The 27,492-nt window shown below is 32.1% G+C and overlaps 10 protein-coding genes across 10 annotated transcripts; 7 read left to right on the forward strand and 3 right to left on the reverse strand.

Annotated features, from left to right (window-relative positions):
- Positions 1-168: 168 nt before the first annotated feature.
- On the forward strand, positions 169-4,334 carry PPL_12621 (G-protein-coupled receptor family 3 protein 15; the record flags this gene model as incomplete). Its single annotated transcript, XM_020583347.1, has 11 exons — positions 169-226; positions 312-815; positions 869-1,072; positions 1,132-1,300; positions 1,375-1,616; positions 1,678-1,985; positions 2,053-3,042; positions 3,123-3,176; positions 3,253-3,486; positions 3,553-3,702; positions 3,807-4,334. 11 exons carry the CDS (start codon positions 169-171, stop codon positions 4,332-4,334), a joined length of 3,441 nt encoding a protein of 1,146 aa, XP_020429534.1.
- Positions 4,335-4,439: 105 nt separating this feature from the next.
- On the forward strand, positions 4,440-5,143 carry PPL_12622 (uncharacterized protein; the record flags this gene model as incomplete). Its single annotated transcript, XM_020583348.1, has 4 exons — positions 4,440-4,609; positions 4,679-4,761; positions 4,843-4,970; positions 5,066-5,143. 4 exons carry the CDS (start codon positions 4,440-4,442, stop codon positions 5,141-5,143), a joined length of 459 nt encoding a protein of 152 aa, XP_020429535.1.
- A 162-nt stretch (positions 5,144-5,305) lies between these two features.
- On the reverse strand, positions 5,306-6,203 carry PPL_12623 (uncharacterized protein; the record flags this gene model as incomplete). The annotated part of the gene is made up of 5 exons (XM_020583349.1): positions 5,306-5,367; positions 5,424-5,478; positions 5,561-5,633; positions 5,708-5,952; positions 6,045-6,203. The coding sequence occupies 5 exons, from the start codon at positions 6,201-6,203 to the stop codon at positions 5,306-5,308; spliced, it is 594 nt and encodes a 197-aa protein (XP_020429536.1).
- Positions 6,204-8,379: 2,176 nt separating this feature from the next.
- On the forward strand, positions 8,380-13,730 carry PPL_12624 (uncharacterized protein; the record flags this gene model as incomplete). Its single annotated transcript, XM_020583350.1, has 4 exons — positions 8,380-8,880; positions 8,965-9,463; positions 9,567-10,078; positions 10,155-13,730. The coding sequence occupies 4 exons, from the start codon at positions 8,380-8,382 to the stop codon at positions 13,728-13,730; spliced, it is 5,088 nt and encodes a 1,695-aa protein (XP_020429537.1).
- Positions 13,731-14,051: 321 nt separating this feature from the next.
- Positions 14,052-14,882, forward strand: bud31 (BUD31 family protein; the record flags this gene model as incomplete). Its single annotated transcript, XM_020583351.1, has 3 exons — positions 14,052-14,145; positions 14,198-14,544; positions 14,799-14,882. 3 exons carry the CDS (start codon positions 14,052-14,054, stop codon positions 14,880-14,882), a joined length of 525 nt encoding a protein of 174 aa, XP_020429538.1.
- Positions 14,883-15,034: 152 nt separating this feature from the next.
- Positions 15,035-16,064, reverse strand: PPL_12626 (FNIP repeat-containing protein; the record flags this gene model as incomplete). The annotated part of the gene is made up of 3 exons (XM_020583352.1): positions 15,035-15,089; positions 15,397-15,661; positions 15,749-16,064. The coding sequence occupies 3 exons, from the start codon at positions 16,062-16,064 to the stop codon at positions 15,035-15,037; spliced, it is 636 nt and encodes a 211-aa protein (XP_020429539.1).
- Positions 16,065-16,520: 456 nt separating this feature from the next.
- Positions 16,521-18,688, forward strand: comE (ankyrin repeat-containing protein; the record flags this gene model as incomplete). Its single annotated transcript, XM_020583353.1, has 3 exons — positions 16,521-16,915; positions 17,183-17,364; positions 17,427-18,688. 3 exons carry the CDS (start codon positions 16,521-16,523, stop codon positions 18,686-18,688), a joined length of 1,839 nt encoding a protein of 612 aa, XP_020429540.1.
- Positions 18,689-18,902: 214 nt separating this feature from the next.
- PPL_12628 (serine/threonine-protein kinase) lies at positions 18,903-20,492 on the reverse strand (the record flags this gene model as incomplete). Its single annotated transcript, XM_020583354.1, has 4 exons — positions 18,903-19,863; positions 20,071-20,219; positions 20,301-20,364; positions 20,434-20,492. 4 exons carry the CDS (start codon positions 20,490-20,492, stop codon positions 18,903-18,905), a joined length of 1,233 nt encoding a protein of 410 aa, XP_020429541.1.
- Positions 20,493-21,892: 1,400 nt separating this feature from the next.
- On the forward strand, positions 21,893-23,816 carry rpe (ribulose phosphate 3-epimerase; the record flags this gene model as incomplete). The annotated part of the gene is made up of 4 exons (XM_020583355.1): positions 21,893-21,999; positions 22,198-22,761; positions 22,885-23,006; positions 23,794-23,816. 4 exons carry the CDS (start codon positions 21,893-21,895, stop codon positions 23,814-23,816), a joined length of 816 nt encoding a protein of 271 aa, XP_020429542.1.
- A 472-nt stretch (positions 23,817-24,288) lies between these two features.
- echs1 (enoyl-CoA hydratase) lies at positions 24,289-26,865 on the forward strand (the record flags this gene model as incomplete). Its single annotated transcript, XM_020583356.1, has 5 exons — positions 24,289-25,281; positions 25,659-25,761; positions 25,854-26,465; positions 26,583-26,680; positions 26,800-26,865. 5 exons carry the CDS (start codon positions 24,289-24,291, stop codon positions 26,863-26,865), a joined length of 1,872 nt encoding a protein of 623 aa, XP_020429543.1.
- Between the last annotated feature and the right edge of the window lie 627 nt (positions 26,866-27,492).

Raw genomic sequence — 27,492 nt, forward strand, 5'->3', positions numbered from 1 at the left:
ATATATATATATATATATATAATTACAAACACTAACACAACTTTTTGTTTGAAAAGCAAAATGATATATTTATTGAAATTATTAATACTATCAAAAAAAACATACTATTTAATTATCTAAAACCATGATCGATCTGTTTAATATTTTTATTTAATTAAATAGTAATTAATGAAATATTCTTTTATTTATTTATTATTTTTATTCTATTTAGGTATAAGTGTAGTTTGTAAGTTATTATTAAAATATGGTATCAAGATTTACTATTGTTTCATTAATTTTTTATAAAAAAAACAATCTTTTTTTAATAATAGATGGATTCGATATTTATCTTTCACCTAATGGAACAGATATAGATGGATGTGGAAGTTCGACAGGAAGTGCTTGTTTTAGTTTACAGGGAGCAAAACAATATCTAGTAGATAATAAAATAGTGATTTATAATGTGTTGATGGCTCCTGGTTATTATGATTACAGGTTTATTCCAATTTTGGAATTGAATAATATCTATCTATTGGTTGTCAGTGGTGAGGCTGGAAGAGCGAATGAAACTATTATTACCATGTCAGACTCGGGGGAGTTCATTTCATTGTTCAAAAGCCTTTTAAGATTAAATCAACTGACAATAGCACATTCTACCATCGGAAAGGTGCCTTACAATAGAATAGTCTTGTTTCCGTCAAGCTTTGGCTTTGATTCTATTCTTCTTACAATTCGACCAACTATTTCAGATTTCTATCTTCAAAATTCAACATTAATAGTAGATAATGTAACATTCTTTAATAATACTAGAAAATTATTAATTTTGGCAGAAGGGAGTAAGTTTTAATTTTGGTATTAAATTTATATTTTTCTAACATAATTTATAAAGGTTTATTTGTATTTAGAAATTCGACTATTCAGAAAAATATTTATGATGTTCTATTCGAGTTCACTGAATCATCAGTTTTATTTACTGGACCAAGAATTATTAGTAATAGTCTTACTTTAGCTATCATGAGTGCAAATGACACCTATATTACTCTGAATCGAGCATTATTCATTTATAATTATTCAATTTATGGAATTATTTTTTGTAACTATTAGATTTTATTCTCTGTTTTTAATCATCTATTAATTTTTTTCTGACTATAGATGAAACCTATTTTTATTTAAACTCCAGCAGAATTCAAAATAATGTCTCAAGAATAGGTATTTTGATTTCGATAAACTCAAAGATAATACTTCAGAATTGTATAATACAAGAAAATATATCCAGTACATCTTCAGGCATTATATATATTTCAGAGACAAGCTCAGGATAGTAAGTTAAAAACAATAAGAACAAGATTAGAAAAAAAGAATTTTGTTAAGTCTATTATTACTTATTTTAAATAGTATAAGTACTTGTATTATAAATGGGAATTTTGGTCCTTCAGTATCTGATATTGGTACTGCATCAACTTCGTATGAAATAATGTTAACAATATTTTCCAACTCTTCTGTGAATCAACATTCAATTTCAATGTATGACTCTGGATCTTTAACAATTCAAGATTGTGCATTTTTCAATATCAACGGAACAATAATTAGATCTGATTCTAGAGTTAGTGTAGTAGTTATGTACACCTTGTTTCACGGTATGTATGTTAATATTTTTGCAAAAATTATAAACTAATTTCCAATGTTCTTAATTTTTAGATATTGACGGAGTAGCTTTCGATATTGATGGTGGTGGATTTTTATTGATGATTTCAAATTTCATTAGGGACTGTACCAGTAGAGATGCACTCTTTAGATTTACGGATAGGGCATACTTTCTGGCTGCAGGTCTTATTGTAATATCAACAAAATCATCTAAATTGATATCAGCTTCGATGGAATCGAAAGTGTATCTTTATATTTGCTATTTTGAAAACAATGAAGTCGATAATGGTCTTATTTATGGCAAAGAGCTTTATCAAATCTATTTAAGCTCCAGCATTTTTCAACACAATACAGGAACTACTGTAAGAATTTTTTATTGACTAATTATTATGTTATAATCGTGAGTTTATTAATTTTTTAAAATTTTAGTTGGAAGGTTTAATATCATTGGATCAAACAGGTGTTTTTGTGGCAGAGGTTACAAGAGCAACGAATAACTATGCACCGTATGGTACATTTATTACCTATCGAGAATTGGACGATGGTGGACAAAATAGAACGTGTATAAGTGAGATCGACTCATCAACATTCATAGATAATCGAGCTTGGATTTCAGGTGCAACCGTTTATTATATGACACCCGATATAATTTGCAAAGTAATATTTAACAACTCTCATTTCATCAATAGTACTTCTACCTTTGGTGGCAATATAAATAGTTACTACAATAACTTCTCGGTGATATTGCCGCGTATCTTGGACACACCAGAGGTGATCCAAGTCAGTATTGCGGCATTCGATGCGTTTGGAAACGACTATAGAGGTTCCAACGAAATTTCATTCTACGTTCAGGAGAGATGTGACAATGTCAACATAAGTGGAATCCAACAGGTCTCTTTGACGCCAACGGGTAAATCGATTATGTATAACATTGAAATTAGTGGATTTCCCGGTACCTCTTGTGACCTGATATTTACATCGATTCCGCCGGCACGTACTGGCCCTCTGGCCTACAACATCATCATCATACCATGCAAGAAGGACTATAAACCGTATGCCTACCAAGGAAAATACTATTGTTTGAAACAAAGAGATATTTCACACACCTCGATTGTTGCATTTTCAGTTTTAACTGCTGTTCTAATGGCTATCACCTTGGTGTTTGGAATAATGATACTCGTATATTGGAAGAATATTATGATTCAACATTCGAATCCCTACTTCCTCCTCACAGTTATCGTTGGATTACTTTTTATAGCTGCTTCAAACTTCTTACTCTTTGGAACAAGTACATTCTCTTGCATAGGAAAATTGGTGGCTGTTCCAATCGGTGTCATCCTATGTGTAAATCCTGTAATCATCAAAGAATGGAGAATATGGAAAACAAGAAAAGATAGTTATTTCGAACAGAAATCAAATGTAATTACTACTTAATTTAAGTTAATCATGCCAAACACCTACTAATTTATTGTTCTTTTTATATTATTATTATTTAAAAGTTGGAAACATTCTTTTTATTTAAATGGCTAATTATTCTCTCTATTATACCAATTGTAAGTTATTATTATTATTATTATACAATATTATATATTTATTCTTACTAATAAAATGAAATAAATTAAAATTTAGATTCTACTTATTGTTAATGTTGCAGTTTCTAATTCGAAACCAATGTATGTCTATGATATCGATAAGAGAGAGGTCAGTCATGTTTGCTCTAATCCTGAAGGCTGGGTCTATATTGTAATAACTTTGGTATACTTGATGATATTACTGATGATTTGTTGTGCATATGTTTACATGGGAAGGAGATATCTATCATCACCAGGATCATTTAATGAACCAACTTATATTGGTATATTAGTATGTATCTAGCTAAATAGACTTTATAGTTACTAGAGTATATTAATCATCATTTTAAAACAATAGATCTACAACTATATTATATTAATCATTGTATTCATTTCATTGAGATTCTCATTCCCAAATAATTACAATGCACAATATATCACCACTGCAAGTGTAGATTCTGCATTCATACTATGTACTCTTCTCCTATTGTTTTGTCCCAAATTCTATGTAATACTAAGAAAACGTCATGTTGTTCTTTCTGTGAGTTATCACTTTCACTATAAAGCATTAAAGTATAATAATATATTAACAAACAATTGATATAAATTTAGTTAACGAAATTCATTGAATATCAAAAGAAAGAATTAGTAAGAAACAAAGATATCTTGCAGTTCTACCAGATGTATTGTAATGATCAAGGTCAATTGAACTTGGCCAATCACGATATATTCACACCCGATACACCGGCACAACCGACGATCATTCCAGACTCCACTTTATTTACATCGTCATCTGTAGACAGTACTTCACCGCCATCACCATCGTCATCATCTTCATCTTTAACAACTAAAAACAAAAAATCGAAATCCAAAACTACAAACAACAATATCTATAATAATAATATTTCTCATTCTATACCAGATCCAAACAATTTAAATTTACCTCCTATTATTAGTGATGCCAATGATAACAATGTAATTAATAATGATAACAATGTAATTAATAATAATTACAAAGCTAAATCAACATCTGAACCATCATCACCATTTTCATCATCTTCATCATTAGATGAGATATTCGAGTCTCAAAATAATAACATCGTCAATCATTCTAAAAAAAGAAAGAAAAGAAAAAAATAAAATTATAAAAAAAATTTAAATAAAAATAATTAAAAATTTATATAGTCCCAACAATAAACTGATCAGCTTAGATTAGACATCATCAATATTATTTAATTAAAAGATATGATCAATTCAATTACAATAACAAATCTTAATGGAAATGTTATATTTTCAAAGTATTATAATACAACAATCGAAGAGAAACAATTAGAGTTTGAAAAATCATTGTATCAACTAACTAAAGATGAATGGATCTATGCAAAGAGTGAAAGACATCTAGTTGCTGATATTGGGTAATATTGTTTTATTTATCGTTATTTATTATTAGATGGTGTTAATATATTAACATAATTTGATAACAGTGGTAGCATCGTTGTATATACAAATATAGGTGATTTAATGATATTCTTAGTTGGTTCTTCAGATGTTTATGATGAATTATCTTGTAAGTCTTTTGGAAACTAACTTAAACGAATAAATAAAAGTTACTAATTCATATTATCATGTCATATCATATTCTTTATAGTATCGGATGTAATGCATCCAATCTCTGAATGTATTAAAGATGTTTGTAAGAAGAAAGGTGTTACTGAATTGTATCTTATTGAACAGATACCAAAGTTTGTATTATATTTAGATGAAGTCATTCAAAGAGTATGTATAACTAGCAATACTTTATTACTCATCAATCGCTTTTGTTTTTCATAACTAACGTAACATATTGTTCTATTGAATCACTACAATTGAAGGGTCACTTGGATCAAATTCAATTCGAAAGTATTTCAAACTATAGTTTATTGAAACATGACAAGAAAGAAACTGTATAAATTATTTATAAATCAATAGTAACAATCAAGAATATATTAATAATAATAACAATCAATAGTAAATAAAAATATGTATACATAATAATCATAATTAAGCTATATAGCTTGAAAAACAAACTAAAACGAATAGCATTAATCAAAATATGTTGATTAAATTTTTTTTTATTCTTCTTTAAATGAGTAATAATAATTTAAATTTAAGAGAAAACCTTTTTGTAGGTCTACTTTTGAAAAGTAAAACACAGGTCTCTTTAAACGAGGATAATTGCTATCAATTTACCCAAGGATTCACCAGAGGCATCATAGTTACCAGCTTGGAAGTTAGCAGTAATACCCTATTGATTGGAAAATTGATTAATTTTAGAATGATGTTAACAATATATTAAAGTATAGTTTTTGGTTTTTATTAAGACTTACTCTCAAATCAGTTGAGATTTCACCCTTCTTGGCAAAGATCTTCAAACCTTCTTGGGTGGCCAAAGCAGTGATACTTTTAAAAGAAAAAGAAAAGAAAAATTAGTCACGAATGAATGAATTAATAAAAGGAAATTATGTATAACTTACCCTCCGGTCTTGATGGTACGGACGATCTTGGCAATGTCAATTACGATTTGGGTTGAACCACAGTCCTTGAGCAATGGGTAGATGGCTTCGAATCCGTTACCCAACTCATCAATGGATTGGTTGACGACATCAGCAGAGACATTGGTGAAACCAATAGATAACAATTGGAATGCCTTACCAAAGTGTGATCCAACAGCATCGGCTCTGATGAAACATTTTGAAGCATTTTGTGGGTTGACACCAACCTTTTAGGGTAAAGAAAGAAAGTGAGAAATAAAGAGCATTTAAAAATTAATTAGGTTATATAAGTTAATTAATAATTATATTTCTACTTTACCTCAATACCACGGAAAACACCACCCATAAAGGTACCAAAGTCATAAAAACTAAATTCAGTAGAGAAGAGGATATCTTCCTTTTCTATTTTCTTTTCCTTTTTGGCCATGGTGCTGGCGACCAAAAGTGACATAATGAAAATGACTAATACTAATCTCATGGTTGTTTTTTCTTTAGATTTAGAAATATTAATAATCCAAGTTTAGGTGTTATAGTTGTTGTTGTTCTTGATATGAAAAGGATTGAAAACAATGATGAACCAAATCAAAATGCTCCAGTATTTATAATTAACTTCTGCCATTATAAAAATATATTTTTAATATTTAAAATATGATTGGATTAATATTATTGATGTGATACTACAATGCATGCTGCAACACTCTAACATTGCATTATTTTTGCTCATTGTTATCCGGATGTGTTTGTTTCCTTCCTTTACAAAATACCAATTAATATAATGAGTTTTTGATGATCATAATGAAAATGAACATCAGATAACTACAACTCATCTTTGGCACCACTAGAATATGCAGCAGTCTAGCAATCATTGCTTCATTTTTTTTTCATATCAACATTAGGTATGAGTGTGTTAGCTCATTTTATTACTTTTTTTTTTTTTATATATATATATTATCACCTTTTCACACACATCCACACACACCTCACACCAAATAAATCTTCCAACCTATCAACAACAACATCGAACTAAATCATCTGATGTTTATAAAGTATAGCGCTAACATGCTTCACCCCTATATAAATAATAAAAACAATGCAATGCAAACGATTGAAAGAACAGTAATGAAAAAAGTTATGATGAAAAATAATTGTATTGTATAATATTATTATAAGTTTATATGATCAGAAGTGTTGAAGTTTAGAGTGAATACATACACCAATCATTATATCTTTGTTCATTACACTATTGTGTTGTTATTATTAAAGTAACTAACATTTAATATGTTCATTCTGATGATACACATATTTTTGAACCTCTAATTCTTTTTAATTTCTCCACCCAATGAATGACATTACAAAATTACCATATTAACTATATTAGTGAAAACAAATAGATATTGGGCAAATCTTGTTCATATAAAATTATTATTTTTGTAAATGTTTGTTCTACAATTAATTGTTTGTAAAGAGAGGTAAACACTTTTATTTAAATGCTTGATCTTTGAAAAAATAAACTTTTGACTGTAGGAGTACTGCGCCATTATAAACAGACGAGAAAAAGAGTTTTTGGAATCTCTAATTAGATTTGCTTGATAACTTTGTATAATTGAGTGGTGAACTGCGTAGATCTACGTTTTTTTCTTGTTTGGAACCGACTCTACCCACTTTGTGATAAACATTACAATTTTTTCAAAGGTCAGTCAAAGAAATAAACTTTCTTTATTGTATAACAGAATAATGAAGTTACTCTAGAGCATTATTCTAATGATTACCACTGCAATAACTACATTCTGATAGGTTGTCAGTTTTGATGAGGTTTTCGTAGGAAGAGTAGTAACAACACCTCCATATAGAAAATAACACCTTTCCACCAACAAACTCTACAGAAATATCCTAAAGGACCTTTTCCAAGTCAGTCAAACAGTCTAAATAGAGGTATTAATTTTGAAAGATCTGAAGCCTCTTCGCTGCAATTTCCGATCCAAGCGGGGTTTCATTCTCTCCCTCGCAACCTCATTTGTTACAACCAAATTAATCTTCAAAAAATAAAATAAAATAAAATAAAAACAACATCAAATTAAAAAAAAAGAGTAATCCTGACTTAATTAGAGGATTGAAAATTACAAAAAAAAACCACAAATTATTATAAATATCTTTTTATTTTCAGTAATGGGTTGCAATTTTGCGAGCAAGATATTTTTTAAGTAAAATTCTTGTTTAACGTAGTTGATATTTTTTTAAAGATTGATGAAGTAAGAGGGGCATAAAGCTTTAAGAAAAAAACAAAAAAAAAACAAAAAAACTAGAATCGATGTGTGTCAAAAAACACCAGTTACCACACACCAGTTTCATCACCAAATCTTTTTTTATTCTTAAAAGAAGGGTTTTTATTTTTTTTTTCTCTCGGACAAACAATGTTGGGATTTTTTTGATTCTTTTTTTGATTTTAAATCTATTATACTACAAATATCTATCAATATATACAAATTTGTTTGGAGAAGTAAACCATATATTTATTGAAATATAAAAGTTTCTCGAGAGAAAAGAAAAATAAAGATAAATAGTTTTTTATTTGTTTTTGTTTTTTTTTTTTTGTAAATTTCCATTTTACAATAGATTCAATTTGCCAATTGTTTCTAAGAGTGTTGCATCGAGAAATGAATATACAAAGAATGTTGGTTAGGTGGTGGAGTTCTACTTTTATTATACTTCTGTTTTTGGTGTTGGCTATATATATACCGACACCTAGCCTGGCCATTGAAGTTCAGTCGTCGGTGGTCTCTGAGAAAAGTACAAATGTAGTTGGACTCGATATGAATTTTGCATTGATGGAGGTGACTTTTGACAGTGATCTCTACATGCTTCAATCGATAAGTTGCTCCAATTTCACATGTGAAACACCAGCCATCGATTGTACCTGCGACTACACTAGCACATCGCGATGTGGACAAACCGTGTCTGGCAATCCTTCGTGTCCTGCCTGTCCAACCAACACCACTGCACACTATGGCAATGAGGAAGTTATATACCAACTGTGTGACTATGTCAACAAACCCTGGATACCAATTGAAGCCAACCGAACCTACAGCTATGAAAATATTCAAGGACCTCTAGCTTTCCGTTATAAAGCTAATACATCATATTGCGAGGGTATAAGAGTAATGTATCAAATTTCATATCGATTTGAATGAAAATTAAACCAATTTTCTAATTAATTTATTATTACTGTGTTTTATTTTTAGTTATATGCATCACAAGAACAAGGTAGTTTTATTTTGTTTGCAAATACAGATAATACAGAAACTGGAAGAATGATTGGATATGAAAACCCATATCTAAATAATATTTTGAATATCTGTCCAACCGATAATGTCGACTGGGCCAATGTGTTGGTGTGGACCAACGATACTTATTTCATTTCTATAATTCCCACGACGCAATCTATTTCTTTTTCTTTGTCTATTTTTTCTGCGCCAATTTCAAAGCCATTGCCAACTGCTCCAAAATGTACAGATCTCACAACCGATCACAAATGTATTAACGATGGAGAACTTATTACTGGCCAATCACATATTAGCGAACAGCCAAATTTCTACACATTTGTAGTGGACAGGCCAATGAATCTATCGATTGGTTGTCCAGCACTTCAAGAGGATATAGATTTCTTTATTTCCGATGATCCGAGTGAACCTTATCCAACAGCAATCTCTCAAAACATTAAATGGGTTTATAATCATCCAGGTAAGAAGAAAAGATAATCAACTTTTTCAAAAGTTATTTAGTTTGCTTTTTTCAACACAGAGAAGAAAATTAATTTTAATGTTATTTTTCAATATTTACTTAGTTGATGACTATGTTACTTTGGCTATTGGTCCCTATGAGAATGGAACTAAAAAAATATTATATATTTCGATTGTTCCGTATTATCCTTCTAACTATTCATGTTCTGTTACCAGTTCAGCACAGATCTGGCCAATATCGATTGTAAATAATTCACCGAGCGGTGGAACCTACAATATTATGGGCACAGCCAGACTGTTGTATCCCGATGGTTCGGTTACACGTAGTGACTATTGGGAGAATACCAGAGCATTTTTTGTATCCTATCCAAGAGTGAACATCAATCCATTGTGGCCAGTACCCTATGTACTAGAGTCGTTCGATCTCTTCAAAAAGATCAACTTTTTCGAAACTCTACAATTCAACGACAATCAAAATCCACCAAAGAATCACACATTCCAAGCCGCTTTTATTCTATCGTACCGTGAAGACTCCTTAGTTATTCACAGTGATATCAACACAATCGTTGGATCGAAGCTTCAATTTTTAAATACATTAGTTGATTCCAAAGGAAATGTAAGTAATAGCATTGTTTCATGAATTTTAAAGACTCTACTAACAAACAAAACATTATTACATTTTAATTTATTAGCCAGTTGATATTACAGTTGGATTCCAATTGAATAATTCAAAATGTGATTATGATCAATTCAATCAGGTGTTGGATCTAATCAAGTCAACAGAGAGTCAGATTTTCAATTCGAAATCGTATGCAGAGGTATCGACTTTGAGATACATGATCGATATCTACACACTTAGAGATGCTTGGGTTGGTTGTATGGGTCAAGCCAATGATCTTCTGCAAATAGAAACAGTGGACACCAATCAGCTATCGACTATCTGTACCTATACACCAAGCGATCCAGAGTATCAATTGGACCCATGTTGCAATTCCACTCGTCAATTCTTCCAGTGTTGTATACCACGTAATGTGACTGTGCCAACCAAGAGTTTCGTTGGTGTCTACAATAACTTGGTCGATCAACAGTGTTCCAGCTATGGTTGTACCGTATCGATTCTCGATGATTACTACAAGTCTTTGACCGATGTGGAGGACGGTGCCTGTGCAATTAGCTATGCAGACTACCAGGAATTCCAATCGAGCATTGCCAACACACTGCGTTCTTGTAAATATGTATACGATCGAATCAGTTGTGACAACGACTCGATGTGTGGAAACGGTACCACATGCAATCTATACTCTCGTTACTGTGAACCAAGTAGAATAAGCCAAGACTATGCTTACATCGATTGTGTTTTGAATTCCAGTTCGTCTGCAACCATCTACTTCCTCAAGAGCCAAAATCATTGGTCGACAGTAGATGATCTTTACAATTCATTCTTGTCGGACGATTGTGTTTATCATTCTGGTAATTTCTATCGAACTAGATACACCTATGAAACAACAGCGAACATCTCGCTGTGCTATCCACCACCGTCATGTGTCGATGAGACTTGTGAAGTCGAACACGATGTCTGCTACGATGGTTACTACGGTGGTTATCGTTGGACCAAGAATCAATACTCTCCAGAGATGTGTGAGCTTAACACTTTGTGTCCTTGGATAGAGTGTTTGAATGACGACCCAACTTGTGAACAACAATGTAATACAAAGACCCACTATTGTGGTCATTGTTCGAATAACCAGACATTCTGCCATTACATCCCCGATTACAATTCTGAAGCTACCTGTAAAGATAAACAGGTTTGTTTGTTGCCAAATGGTGACTACCAAGTTGGAAAGACAGCAACTGAATGTGCAGCACTAGGTAGATGTACTCAAGCTTGTGGAAAGAAGTGTGTTGGTCCATCGAAAGTTTGTATTGCACCAGCGATCACTCAAGCCAATTGCGTGGATGCAAACGTTCCATTTGCCAACTGGAATTCAACGTTTGGTTATTGTTACAACAACTACACTCAGGCACAATGCACAGGCACCAAATTCAAGTGGTTAAACTGTCCTGCTTTGGCGTCATCTGAATGCAAATACCAAGTGTTAGGAAACGATATGTGTGCCGTAGAAGACATACCTTGTGCAACCGAGCAACAATGTACATCGAAAGGAGGTTCATGTTCTGACAGCTACTTCTTTGACCCAGCGAACGTATTGAACTATCCACCTGGAATAGGTAAATGTGTACACGGACACTACGCCTACTTCAGTGAGAATACACTACCGACTTGTAACTATGAGAATGAACACGATTCTCCAAGAGGATGTTTCTCTGCAGTTCCTAAAGTCTATACCAAAACGGATTGTTTGAAATTGGGTAATAACTATACATGGTGGGAACAATCTACAAACAAGACAACTTGTGAGTCGTATTTCGGTTGTAAGATACCAGATGATGCGCCATTCAGTGCTCAGAATCAACATCGTTTCAATGAGATGACCGAAGAACAATGTGGTCATTGCGATAGTAATCACGAGTGGTCTAAAATGTTTCAATGGACACCGGCACGATGGTTGCCAGGTGTACTAAAGACTGTGCAATGGTTGCCTGCTGCACCTATCAACGTAACATCTTGGGAGCCTGCTTTCGACTTGGAAGCATTCTCGGAAGCTATGAGTAATGCTTACTACGGTCACGTCGTAGATCTTCTACGTTCTTCAGCTATGTGTAGAATGGAACGTCTGCAAGAAACCTTGAGTTCGATTGCCTGCAGTTGTTCAGGTCCTGGTGGTTCACAATGTTTTACATCGTCGGCAATCCTACTGGGTACAACTCAAGCGTGTGCTCTCGATTCATCTATATTCAAATTCTCGCTCGGTCATCTCATTTTCAATCCAGATTCCGTACCGAGTTCATGTAACAGTGTCATTGTCTCACAGATTAGTAAGCAGCTATTCAAGGCAACGACAACCACCTCACTTAGTTCCGATTTCGTATCCTACAAGAAACCCGATAACTATGCAATCTATAATTCACACGGTGGATTAATTGGTTCGTTATTGAATGACGGTATCAAAGTGCAAGCTACCGGTGTCAATAACTACGGTGTGTGTCTTCAAGCCGGTGAGTTGTCTTCACAGTTCGAGTACTATGACTTTGCTACAGAGAGCGTCAACGATTCCAGTGTATTGGTACCTGTAGATGCAGAGATAACTGCAACCATTAGAGAACCTGGTTCACCTGTAATGATTTGTGCCAACTTCTCTGCACCCTATCAATCGTATTTCCCAATTGTACGTGTTGCTAATTGGCGTGACGTTCAAAAGGAGATATTCGATCGATCGGCAACAGCAATGATCTACACACTCGGTGCTATCTTTGCTTTGAACGCACTCTGGGGAATCATTCAACTTGGAATGGTACTCTACAAAGTGATTTACAATATCGATCGATTCAAGCTGGTACACTTGTTAATTGCCACCGTTACTTTGTTCATAACGATTAGAGCGATCTACTTCTTTATGTTACCAAGTGGTAAACTATCGCAATCGGGTATTGCCGACTATATCTTGGTTGTATTGCCAACCTTTATTTACTTTACATCGTTCTCTATCATTGTTGTATTGTGGTACGTCATCGTAAGATCTAAACTCAGTAACAACATTCTCTCGAAATTCTCAACGATGATCGGTGTAATCAATATCATCCTCTACGTATTGTTTATCATTATTATATTGGTGTTTAACTTCTCGGAACGAAAGTATTCCAACGATTGTGGTGCACGTCTCGTCGTTGAGCAAACCAACACAACACCACAACGTATCGTATCGATATTCTATGCTGTGGTACAAGCTGTCATCTCGCTTATTATCGGAGCTGCATTCGTTTATCTTGGTGGTTCGATCTACTTGATGATGAAGTTCAGAAAGAGTGTAACCACCAGCGAAAGCGGATCGGAACAACAACAACGTATCTTCTTGGTGACACACACCTGTTCGATTGGTTTCATCTTGCATTGCGTATTCGTATTGATCTTGGTCGCTGCCAACCCATCGAATATCGTATTCAGCTTCGTTGGTCTCATAGTGACTGAGATCATCCCGGTCATGAGTATTCTCTACTCTTACAACCAAGGTCATCTCGGTGGTATCCGTCAGAGTACCAACACAACCAGAATGGCTTATATCACACCTTCGAAAGAGTCATTCACAACCCAAAGAGATACTTCAATGAAGAGCAGCAGCACAACATCAATGTCATCAATGATGCGTTAACCCAAAACAAAACAAAACAAAACAAACAGATATTTAAAAAAAAAATGTGTAATATTACATAAAAAAACTTATACATATATATTTAACTCAAATTTTCAAATAAAGTATATAAACTAAACTCAACTCTCAAACTACTACTATAAGTTTGAGTTCTTAATTTATAATTAACAATTGTCATAAATTCTTCTATTTAAATTAGTTTCTCTTTTGCTAAATTAACTGTCACAAAAATGTTTTTAAAATTTGAAAAAAAAAAAAAAAAATATATTTGTTTGAATCATTTATAAACTAATAGTTAGTTAGTTAGTTATTAATATAAAGATGCCAAAGATAAAGACAAAGAGAAAGAAGTATCCAGAAGGATGGGAAGAGTTAGAACCAAAATTAGATGAATTTCAACAACAGATGAGAGAAGGTATGTAGTTGCTAATATTGATGTCAAAGTTTATTATATATTAATATAAAAGACGAAATTACTATTTCAGCTGAAAACGAACCACACGAAGGTAAAAGAAAAGTAGAAGTATTATGGCCAATCTTTAGAATTCATCATCAAAGATCTAGATATATATATGAATTGTTCTACAAGAAAGATGGAATCAGCAGAGAACTATACGAGTTTTGTTTGAACGAAGGCTATGCCGATAAGAATCTAATAGCTAAATGGAAGAAGATTGGATACGAACGTCTATGCTGTCTACGGTGTATACAAACTAAAGATCATAATCATTCAACTTGTATATGTCGTGTACCAAAAGATAAACTGGAAGAAGGAAACATCGTTCAATGTGTACAATGTGGTTGTAAAGGTTGTGCAAGTGGCGATTAACTAATAAATATGATAGGCTTTAAACATGTAGATTTTTTTGATATGTTGAATACGATACAAACGACAGTATATTCAACTAAAGAGTTTAGTTTTATTATTATTTTTACAAATGTTAATAGTAGTTATCTTTACTTGGTATTGTTATAAAACATTCATTTAATAATTAATTAAATCTTATTTTAATCATTATCACACAGCATGTATTTAAGTTGATTTCCATGGAGAAGTAGTCTTTTCAGGTCGGAAGTCGTCATGAATCCACCGTCGTAGCAACCGGACAGCGCCAGTATATAGGGTTCATAGTACCGGTGGATTTCAATTGAACTATCGAATATCTTGATGATGGCGCTCGAAGGAATTGAATAGAATGGATGTAGTTTGATATATTTACGACCGAGCTTGATGTGTCTGACCGAGTCTGGTATCGATTTCTCTGGCAGCTTGATGATGTAGTCCTCACAGAACTTTAGCTTTTTCAACTTCTGTGGCAACACATTGGCTTTGATCTCCTGATTGAAAGAGTTACCAAACTTGAGATATATTAGTGATTGAGGCAGCACGTCGTACTCAATGGGTTGGTTAAAGTCACGGTCGAACCGCAGATAGACCAGTCCGTTCGGCAGACTTCCAGGCTCCAGAGGCTGGTTAAACGATGCGCCAAAGCGAAGTGTTTCCAGACAGCTAGGTAACACGCCCGGCTCTATCAGTTGGTTGTAGTGGTCGGACAGCTTAAGATAGGTAATGGTATTGGGTAGAATGTTCTTTGCAAACGGTTGATTGTAGCGAGTTCCAAGGTCGAGTGTTTGGAGATGCGGTGGCAGAACATCTCTCTCAAACAACCGATTAAAGTGAAAACCAAACGTCAGATTCTTTAGATTCGAAGGCAGTGTATGAGGTTGTAATTCACAATCGAAATACCATCCAAACGTCAGATTAGTAATGCTACTGGGTAGAGTTCCTGTGATATCTTGATTGAATGTAAATCCAAACTGTAGTGAAACCAACGATTCTGGAATGGTACGTGGTGGAATATAATAATTAAACTTTGCACCAAAAGTAAGATTTAAAACATCTCTTGGAATATTTGGTATCTTTCCAGTTGCTAAATTAATTAAATTTAATTAATTTCCAAACCTTTTTTTTTTTTTTAAAAAAATATAATAATACTATAAAACAATAAAAAACTTACATGGATCTAAAGAATTTACAATAAAGTTTGTTGGTTGTTCATTGTCTTTGCCCAGTATGATAGAGAGTTGCGATAAAGATGGTGCACTCAGGTTAAGAGACTGTATGATTTGTTCAGAGAATGAATGTAGACTGTATTTATGTTGGTGGTAGTACTCTTTGGAGTGATAGACATTGGCAGTGTCCACAGAGAATATCAGATATTTGTCTCTATGTGAAAACAGAGTCTTGCACGACAGAACAAAACAAATCCTATCAGAGTTGTCCTCTATATTATTAATGATATTCTTTAATATTATATGTGGAAGAGATAACATTCTTTAATTAAATCTCTATCCTTCTCTCTATTCTATCTTTAGAGGAGAAAAAAAAAACAAAAAAATTAATTATTAATTTCATTTTTAAGATATATTTATATTTTTGGAATAAAATACACACAAAAATTAATTTAAAAAAAAAAAACCAATTAAATTAAATAAATAATACAAAAAAAAATTCTCAAAAAAACTAGCATTAAAAAAAACACAACACTGTGAACTTATTTAATTAACATTTGCATCGACTCAAGTTACAAAAAAACAGAAAAAAAAAAAGTTGTGTATTTAAAATCTCCAATCATATGATAATTAATTGAATAAAATATTTTATTGGTGTTTATATTTGTTAATAATAACCAACTTTTTTTTTTTATGGTGTGAGATAGAAGAATAGAGAAAAATATCAATATCATGAAATTAGTTTGTTCATATTTACCGTTGTCTTTCGGTTTGGCAATGTCTTTGACTTTGTTTGGTGGTAGATTGTATGAAGTTCTGATGGTCGATAGTAAGTGGAATAAGAAACCATCGCTCATTCAACCAAAGGCAGGTGGCATCGAAAAGAATAATATAATCACCAAATGTGGTACCGTTCTCTTAGAGGTCACAGTAATCTACTCACTTTATCTATATCAGAATCATAGGGATGTATTGATTCCACTGACTATCAGTGCAGTCAGCCATTGCATTGAACGACTGTTCGAACTACTCTATTTGACGCCCAAACTAACAGAGATTGAGAAACTACCAGAGGCTGCCGTAACAGAGAGTATCGCTAATAAATACATCAAGAGAAGCAAACTAAGAATACCTCTTTCCATTATTACCAACCTATATTTAATGGAGTCATTGTTTGTTATTATAAAAAATAATTATAATAAATTAAAATAATAGATAACCAAAAAAAACTAAGAATAGTTTTCGTTTTCAAATAAAATTGAAATCTAGATTTCTTTTCTACTCTTTTTTTTGATAATAATAATATTTATAAGAATGAATGATAAATCATTATTATCATTAAACTTTGTTACTATCCTTGATATATTCAAGTTAATAAAGTCGAATGTAGATCAAATATCTTTATTGTTCACTTGTAAATACTTTTATTATCATAAAAGTAGATTATTAACTTTAAAGTTTTATTCATCTCATTCCTTTAAACAACATTGTCTACTAAGAGATACAATTTCTATACTATATGAGAAACATGTAGCTGAAATAAAAACAAATGATGCTGCTAATATGTTTTCAATATACTTATCCAAAACATCAGAGGATGAAAAGTTTATTTTATCAAAAAGTATGTATTTAATACAAAGAAAACCATAGTAAACATTTGTCTAATACTATTGTTATATGTAGATGGTAGAAATAGAGTAACTGTATATATAAATAATAAAAATAATAATGATATGAAGGAAATAGAAACATTATCAAAGGTATATAATACTCTAAAGATTAAGGATAACCTCCATTCCACATTGAAATCTTTGAACTCCATCGAAAATGCTGAGATCAGTAAAAGATTCACTGCTACCCTAACCGAAGGAATGTTACCATCGAATCTAAAGAAACTGTATATCAAAGAGAATACCGTCATTGGAGTAAACAGTTTACCAGAATCATTGCGATCTCTTCGATTGGGTGTTTACTACGGTCATGGATTAACAATTGGAATGCTGCCAAAGTATCTGACTACCTTGAGGCTGATGTCACCGATGGTGTTGGTACCTGGCCTACTTCCACAGTCCCTTCAGAAATTTGAATACGATACAACCTTTAATATCACTATAAATAGATCCATTCTTCCAAACAACCTTAAAGTATTGATCGCAGGACTATCTATGAAATTCGAGGCCGGCGCCATTCCATCATCAGTCAGGAAATTCGTAAGCTCCGCTCACTTTGATATCGAGGCATTTGAAAATCCCAATACCCTAGAAATTTTACAGTTCTCACCATTATTTAACGATCCTATAGGGCCAGGTAGTCTACCAATGAATATCAAAGAGTTGATATTTGGCCGCTTCTTTAACCAACCAATTGAACGTGATGTCATTCCATCTAACACCGAAACCGTCATATTTCATTGTTTCCAAGCGAAAACCGTTCTCCACCCAAATATTTTTCCAAACTCTGTAAAAACCATTGAATTTTATCAAGGTTTCAATGAACGTTTAACAAATGGAGTACTACCATCGACATTGCAGACACTCGATTTGGGTCAATGTTTCAACCAACCTATTTTACCATTGTCTCTCCCGAATAGTTTGAAACAATTAGTGTTTGGAACCTCATTCAATCAGCCATTAGTACCACACTCTTTGCCGTCCAATCTTGAGTTGTTGAATCTAGGTGGCTATAATCATAGAATTATCAAGGGTACAATACCATCTTCTTTAACTCAACTCATTTTTGGTTATGATTTTACCGACTACAAAGAAATGGTTCACAGTGTCAGATCGATTGCCAAGTCTTTACCAGAGAATCTCAATCGCTGGAAAATAGAATCATACAATCACGATGTTGTTATTCAAAGAATATCAAATAATCATTTATTACTTCAAACTGAAAGTTTGACTTTTGGTGGATTTTTAAAAATTGAAGATGATCAACTAGATTAAAACAATAAAGATTGTTTGGTTATTATTTGTAAGGAAAAAAAAAGTGCCAACTATCAATGATTTTAGATTTACATTAAAGAATCCTTTCGTAATTCTCTTTTAAAATCTTTTTTTTTTATCATCTGTTTTGTCGGCTGAGTGTTTCTGTTTAGTTTATTTGCGAAATACGAATATATAGATATATTATATAAAGCTGATAGCTGATAAAGAAAGATTATTCTTCATCATCTGATGAAAATTGTTGTTGTTGTTGTTGGTGCTGGCTTTCTTCAAAAATACCAAATAAACAGTTTTTCGTTGTGCCTCTTGGTGGTGTCAGTGCATTAAATCGGTGTGCTTCTATAGAGGAGTTTAGTGAAGATCGGAGTAGTCCATGTTTCTTGATGGGTATTGGTGTTGACGAACTGTTTGATCCTCTCAGTTTGTTGGGTGAGGGTGGTGGAGCGTTTTCGATGCCGCTATTGCTGCTGGTGAGGTAGTTGCTGTTGCCGATGCCACTACTACTGCCGCTACCAGAGAGTGTAAGTGATCGTTGCAAGTCGGGTGTTGTGGCCAAGCTTGAGGTGTTGTTGATTTCGCGCGATTGCACAAGTAGTGGCGATGGTACTGATGAGAGCAAAGGCGATGGATCTTGCTGTACCTGTGTGATCCAACGATGTGACAATGCCTTTTTGGCAGTGAGACGCTTGGCTGGGTCGTGTTCCAGCAGTCCTCTGATCATATCCTTCACATCGTCAGAGTATTCGTGCTGGTTCGATGGGAACGACCACTTGCCGGTGGACACCAGCTTGTAGATCTCTGATTCATCGTTGTGATAGAATGGCGGCTTGCCAAACAAAATAAAATAGAGAATGCATCCGCAACTCCACATGTCGACGCCCTTTCGATAGACCTTGTTGTTGTTGATCTCTGGCGCGCTGTACGCCGGTGTGCCACAGGCCGACTCCATACCGACCGACTCTTCGTAGTATTTCGACAGTCCAAAATCCGCCAACTTGACATCGCCCTCCTCCGAGTTAAATAAAATATTTTCAGGTTTAAGATCTCGGTGCACCAGAGATCTTTCATGGAGATAATCAACAGCGGAAAACAATGATTTCATTGTCAGCCTTGATTCCTCCTCTGTGAAAACTCCTTTCTTTACTATTCTATCAAATAAATCTCCATTTGGAATCCTATATAAAAATTTGTATGAATGAATGTGATATGATGATTAGAGTGTGTGTGTGTTTGTGTTTGTGTGTTTATAAAAATTTTGTTAATAATCTTTTTTGTTTCCCAAATGATTAAAAACAAATCCAATGAAATACCACATATATAGTATACATGTCGATATTCATTTTCATTCACTCATGTGTGTGTGTATATATCATATCACTTACCACTCAAGTACTAAACAAATGTCTTGATCCGATTCAAAATGCTCGTAAAATTCAACAATATTTGGATGTCTACATTTCGAGAGAATCGCTATTTCCCAATCTACCATTTCTCTTCGCTGAGAATTATTTATACATTCTTTATCTATAATCTTTACAAGTCAAATGAATGATCAATTAGTTTGGTGTTGTTGTTGTTGTTGCTGCTGATGACTCTAATCATTTCAACATACCTTAACAGCATATCTTTTACCTGATTTTCTATGTGTCGCTAAAGTAACAGAGGAAAATGTACCTCTTTAAATAAAAAAGTTAATTATTGAATAATAAAATAAATAAATAAATAAAAAAGTAAACTTTACATACTCTCCTATAATATCTGTTATATCGTAATCATCATATATCGAACTCTCTGTATTTGGCATCTTGTGATATAAATGTTTATAAAAATTAAATAAACTATTGAAATAGATAATAATAATAAAAAAAAACAGAAACAAACAACAACTAAACTAAATATCTATTGTGTATGTTTTATGAGAATATCTACTTTATGTTTGTTTTTTTGAAATATGTTATTTAATTGTTGTTTGTCGTTTCTTAGAAAATTACTTTCGATTCTTTTTATCCTTACTGATGTTATATTATTGTACTTGTATATATATATATATATATATATATATATATATATATATATATTTATTATATTATATTGTATTGTATTGGTATTGTTATTGATATGTTATTGTATGTACACACTTTTAAATTGTATCATCGATATTAATTAGCGTAGCAGTTGCTAACTTGAATAAGTTTTTAAAAGTTATAATTATAATAGTTAATGTAATTGGTTAGATAAGTGATGTACAAGAGAAATAGAAATAAAAGAAAAAATAGTATTACTTAAGTGATAAAAAGAAAACGAACTTAAATAAAATCTAATACAAAAATAAAATAAAATAAAAATGATTAAAATATATTAATATAAATAAAAATAAATAACAATAAACGAAAGAAAAACAAAACAAAAAAAAAGGTAAAAGATTTATAAATATATAGATTTATTTTATTCAATAACAACAAGTAATTATCATTAAAAAACAGTCAACCTTTGATTTGATAGAATGAAAAAAAAAATGAAAAAAAAATACACAAAACAATAAAAATAAATAAACAATTACAAATTTTGAAAAAAAGATATGGAATTGGTGGTTTTGGTTGTTTGAGAAAGAAAAAATTCAATTGAGTGAAAAAACACACTATTCTTAAAATTTTCAAACTTTGTTTTGGAAATAATAGTACCAAAATTGCAAAAAAAATAAAAATAAAACCTTTTAAAAAATTTCAAAAATCTAAGATTCAATTGTTTAAAATAACTTCAACCTTTTTTTTTTTATTCATTTGGTTTTTTCAAAAAAAAAAAAAAAAGAAAGATGAATGGATGATCTAAAGAAGATTAACCAAAACTGGAATCAAAGAAGTTATTTGTTTGAACTAAAATTAATAAATCAAAGTAAAAAAAAAAAAAGAGAATGAAAAGATTATTTTTTTAAAAAAAATGAAAATGAAATTTAAAAAAAAACGTAATTACGTATTAAATTTAATATTTTTACATAGGTATTTAAATGTGCACATTCGGGAATTAAAACAAATCAATGAAAATTCTGTTTAACAACCACACTCGAATTCCAATTGGTTAAATTTTTTTTTAGTTTATTCGTTTAAATATTACAGTTAGTTTGTAGTACACCTATATACATATTTATTTTATCATTTAAATTATTTATATTTATTATTATTACTATTATTAGAGAAGAAAAGAACAATGACAAATAAAGAACTTCAACCAATTATATGTCCATCTTTGTTATCCGGTGATTTTGCATTCCTTGCTCGTGATGCAAACTATATGCTTGAGCAAGGTGCTGAATGGTTACATATGGATGTTATGGTATGTTAAGATAACAAAACAACATCATCCTCTATTGCTATTAACGATTAAACTTTTACTTTTAGGATAAGTAAGTAAGAAAGAGTAGAGAATGGATGGAATCATGTGTAGATTTTTAAGAAAACGAAATATTAATCTTGTTGTTTGTGTGTTGCTTGTGTTGTTGTGTTTAATTATAGTCATTTCGTACCAAATTTAACAATTGGTGCACCCGTTATTAAGAGCTTGAGAAAGCATACTAAAGGACATTTGGATTGCCACTTGATGGTCACCAATCCAGAGTCGATGATCGATGACTTTAAGAATGCCGGTGCCGACGGTATCACTTTCCACATTGAGGCAACCGAGCGTGGAGACGGCCGTTCGATCACCAAGGAAGTGATTCACAAGATCAAGTCGAGTGGAATGATGTGCGGTATCAGTGTGAAGCCAAACACTCCGATCGAATCGATCTTTGACTTTGTAGAGTCGATCGATTTCGTGTTGATCATGACAGTCGAGCCTGGTTTCGGTGGTCAGTCGTTCATGACCCACATGATGCCCAAAGTAGAGACTCTCAGAAAGAAGTACCCACATCTACCGATCCAAGTCGACGGTGGACTCGACCCAAACACAATCGACGCCGCTGCCAAAGCCGGTGCAAACATCATCGTTGCCGGTTCATCTCTATTCAAACCCGGTCAAAACCCCAAAGACACAATGCAACTATTTAGAGATACCATTAACAAACATAAACCAAATTGGTAAAAATAAAACAAAAGAAGTAGTAGCAGTAGTAATAGTAGCAAAAAAAAGTAAATTAAAATAAAATAAATCAATACAAACTACAAAACAATGGTGTATAAATAACTTTTATTATAGTATAGTATATGTAAAATCAGTGATTATTACTACTTTCGTAAAGTAATATATATTCTCGTAGTATGGACATTTAACAAAGCAAGTGTAATGTATACAAATACTGATACAATAATAATCTTGATCCAATGTTATTTATAATGTCAATCAATCAGATAAAACACTCAGTCAGTTATTTATTATTTTATAAAAAATAACACATTAAAATAATAATAAAAACAAACAATTGTTTTTGTTATTATTATTATTAATAATATTACTCTCACAGTTTGTGGATTTTTAGTCGATGCCGTAGCTAGCGTTCAACAATCCTATCAAACAAAAGTAATGTATCTACCCACACTAATCATCCGGATAATAATTATGCAATTGCACTGCAGCCAACACACCAACTATTATTTGTACTGAATTTCTGATCGACAGCACCAAATCAAACATTCAATAACATACAGCACATTGATTATTTTATGTTTATAACTTGACTAATTGGATTGATTTGTTTTGTAATTACATTTGGAATTTGGGTGTGAGAATTGAATAGATAATTAACGCATTGTATTTTTTTTTTCTAACCTAAACTAAATAACAGCCAAAATCAAACAACACAAATAGACACACACACACAAACAAATATCACACACATACAATTAATAAAATGTGGTAGGTTGTGTGTTAAGCATATACCATGGTCAATATGATATAGATATTGTTTAATTTTACTTTAACAAACTAACTCACTTCATTTATCTTACTAATCTACTTTTACTATTTTTTCACACATCATTACACTCATTCACACTTATTCATTCAATAACACAAACAACCCAAAAAAAAAAAAAAAAAAAATATGAAAATTTTAAAAAAAAAATTGAAAAAATTAATTGTAATAAATATTTTTATTTTATTTTTTTTTTCAGCTCCTGGAATTACAACACAATAAAATCACTGTTATAACTTCTCAACCACATTTAAAATAAAAAAAAAAAAATTTTTTTTCAACGATCTCACTAATTTAAATTAAAAAAAAAAAAAATTAATTGTTTTGGTTTTTTTGAGTTTGTATACACTCACTCTAATCTTTCAAATTTTGTTCTTTTTTTTTTTATTTTCTATTAACAAAGAAATAAATAATAATCACTTTCATATTTATTTTTATATATATATATATTGTTTATTTTTTCATTCATTTATTTATAAATAATTAGTTTATTTATTTATTTATTTATTTATCATTAATAATAATAATAATCATTTTTTTTGTATATTAAATTGAATATTAATAATTACTAGTAATTGAATATATATCAAATAATATAATATAAAATCATCAAATAGTAAAAATATCTTATTGATAAATAAATAAAAAAAAAAGAAAAAAAAAGAGATAATTTGTTTTTATTTAGTATTTTTGAATGACACCTTTTTCAGAGAGTAATGAAAGTGGTGGTGTTGGCGGTGAAAGTACGGTAGTAGATGGTAACGCTGACGGCGGTGGCATGGTGGCGGGCAATGGCAGCACTCTTGACATCGGCTCGTCGAATCAAGCTACCACTGGTTCGTCTTCATCGTCATCGACACCCATCAGTAAGCCACTCTCAATTCCATCGCCATCAGGCGGTGGCAGTGCAGCAACCAGCTTAAACTCATCGACAGGAACACCCAACCCATCGACTTCGCCACCCCTCTCCGACATCGAGCAGTATCTCAGTGCCTACAGCTCGGATCTGCCAGAGCTGGTTGTAGCCGCCTGTTGGTGGGCAGACTCGCTCGCAAAGCTCAACAATCATATACCGAAAGACAACATCAGACGCTTCCGCAAAGAGCTGATCATAGGTCTCCGCGATCGCACCAAAGGACATTGGTATCCGGACAATCCAGAACGTGGCCAAGGATACCGTGCCGTCGTATGCGAGGAGACCACTGACCGCCTCTTAATTGATGCCGCCAAGCGCTCCGATATTCACGGTGAATTTAGATCTTTCTTTAAACAAAATACAACAATGTGGATCGATCCTGGCAATGTAACATATAGACATGGCAAACATTATGAAAAGACATTATACCCATTCAACAGTAACAGTAGCAGTAGCAGCAGCAACATCAGCAGCTCCTCAATGCAATACAGCAACGGCAGCAACAACAGCAGCTCCTACACCAGTAACAATATAAATAGTAGTAATAGTAACATATATTTCGGTTCCAATGGCATCAATAATTCCATCTTGAACCAAGTCGTCAATCAGACACCTCCACGCCAGAATGTAACTAGAATCTCCTCTCCATCATTATCCTCCCTTGCACCCGTCTTTTCACCCTCCTCTCCATCTGTATATCATCCCCACCTTTCACAATCACCAACTGTTTCGCCACCAACTTCACCAGCCAAAGATCTTCAAAACTCCAATGTATATTCTTCTTACAACAACTACACCAACAGAGGTCCAATAAAAATTTACCAACCATAAAAAAAAAAAAAGCAAAAACATCTAAAAAAAAAAAACAAAAGCGTCTCAAATTTATTTGATTTTCTTTAAAATTAATTTATTATTTTAAATGATTGATTGGTTGATTGCTCATCATATCACGTTCATCTCTCGGGAACAATCAAATCACCATACTTTTCATTAACACACCCAAAGGGTTGAAATTTTATAATTTATTTTTTTCAATTTTTTTTTTTTTCAATTTTGATTTTCTTTAAAAAACATAATAGTTTGTTGTTACTTCATTGCCTTTTGATCAAATTACTGTTTTTATTTACACTATTTATTTATTTAGAAAGCGAAAATCTCAAAATATGTATAAATCATTGTTCAGACAAAGCTCATCAATCAACTCTTTAGTTAGAACCAATATATTCAAGAATTCATTTTGTACTACCAGCAGTAAGTTGTCATCTGATTGACAGTCAATCTTAGTAGTGGAACCTGATTTATTGATTATGTTTTTTTTTAATATCAAATTATAATTAATTAAGCAACTGGATTCCAAAATATTTTGGTTGAAAAGAAAGGAAAGGTTGGTGTTGTCACACTCAACCGTCCAAAGGCTTTGAATGCATTGTCAGACGGTTTGATCAATGAGATCAACTCTGCCGTCAAGCAATTCCAAGAGGACAAAGAAGTAGGTTCAATCATTATTACCGGTAGTGAGAAGGCATTCGCTGCCGGTGCCGACATCAAAGAGATGGAAAAGAAGACACTCGCTGAAGCCTACAACACCGATATGTTGGCTCAATGGCACGATCTCACCTACATCCGTAAGCCAATCATTGCTGCTGTCAACGGTTACGCTCTGGGTGGTGGTTGCGAGTTGGCCATGATGTGTGATATCATCATCGCCGGTGATAAAGCTGTCTTTGGTCAACCAGAGATTAAATTGGGAACCATCCCAGGTTGTGGTGGAACTCAACGTTTGATTCGTGCAATCGGTAAATCTAAAGCTATGGAATTGGTTCTCACTGGAAACAACATGAACGCTGTCGAAGCTGAAAAGGCTGGTCTCGTAAGCAGAGTCGTTCCAGCTGAAGAACTTTTGGCTGAAGCAATGAAAACAGCTGAAAAGATTGCCTCATACTCACAACTCACTGGTATGAAAAGAAAATCCACACAACTCACCACCAATTTAGAATCGATCGAAAAACAAACAGAAAATAATTAACACACAACTCTCTTCTATTCTATTATTATTTTTTTTAATACTATAGTATCTATGGCAAAGGAAGCTGTTAACTCATCATATGAATTAACATTAAAGGAAGGTATTCATTTTGAACGTAGAATTTTCCATGCTACATTCGGAACTGTAAGTATTTAAAAACAATAATTAGCAGGATATAATTAAAAAGTCCTGTCCATTTTATAAAAAATAGATTATATATATTAATTTTATTTTATCCATCTATTACTACCAATACAACACAGCACGATCAAAAAGAAGGTATGAGCGCTTTTGTCGAAAAGAGAACCCCAACATGGCATAACAAATAAACAAATAAACAATAATCACACAAATATTTTTTTTCATCCATCTGTATATGCAACTTTCCATTATCATCATCATCTGATCATTCTTTAATAGAAATATTATTCAACTAACATCTCTACAGTGAAGTGACTATCTTTAAACTAATAAATAATCGGATGGTCAGTTATCACACAACATAGTTGATATTGGTAGATGAAAAAGTAAAGATAATCAAAAGTTAACACTTTTACACACTTAAATCACGCAAGCTAATTGTATTTTATTCACAAAAAAAAACATACACTTTTCTTCATTAAAATTGTTATCACGCAAATGTTCACACCACCAATCAGCAGGCGCTTCATTCTCAATATGATTTTTCATATTTGATTTTAATACACAAACCCAAATAATGATTTACCACATAACGAATTTGATCACTCATTGCAAAAAGAAAAAAAAATGTTAATATAAATGTTACAGTAATATATCTAATGGTTTTAATTAGTATATATTTATAAATAATCAAAATATTCCTCCCTCTAAAAAAAATTATAACTAGTAATAATTAATTTATTCCAGATAAAATAAAACTAAATATAATAATATTTTAATAATAATTAAATAGAAAAAAATCAAAGCAATAATTA

This window comes from Heterostelium album (genome assembly GCF_000004825.1).
Source record: "Heterostelium album PN500 unplaced genomic scaffold PPL_scaffold10, whole genome shotgun sequence".
In the NCBI taxonomy this organism is placed as follows: Eukaryota; Evosea; class Eumycetozoa; order Acytosteliales; family Acytosteliaceae; genus Heterostelium; species Heterostelium album.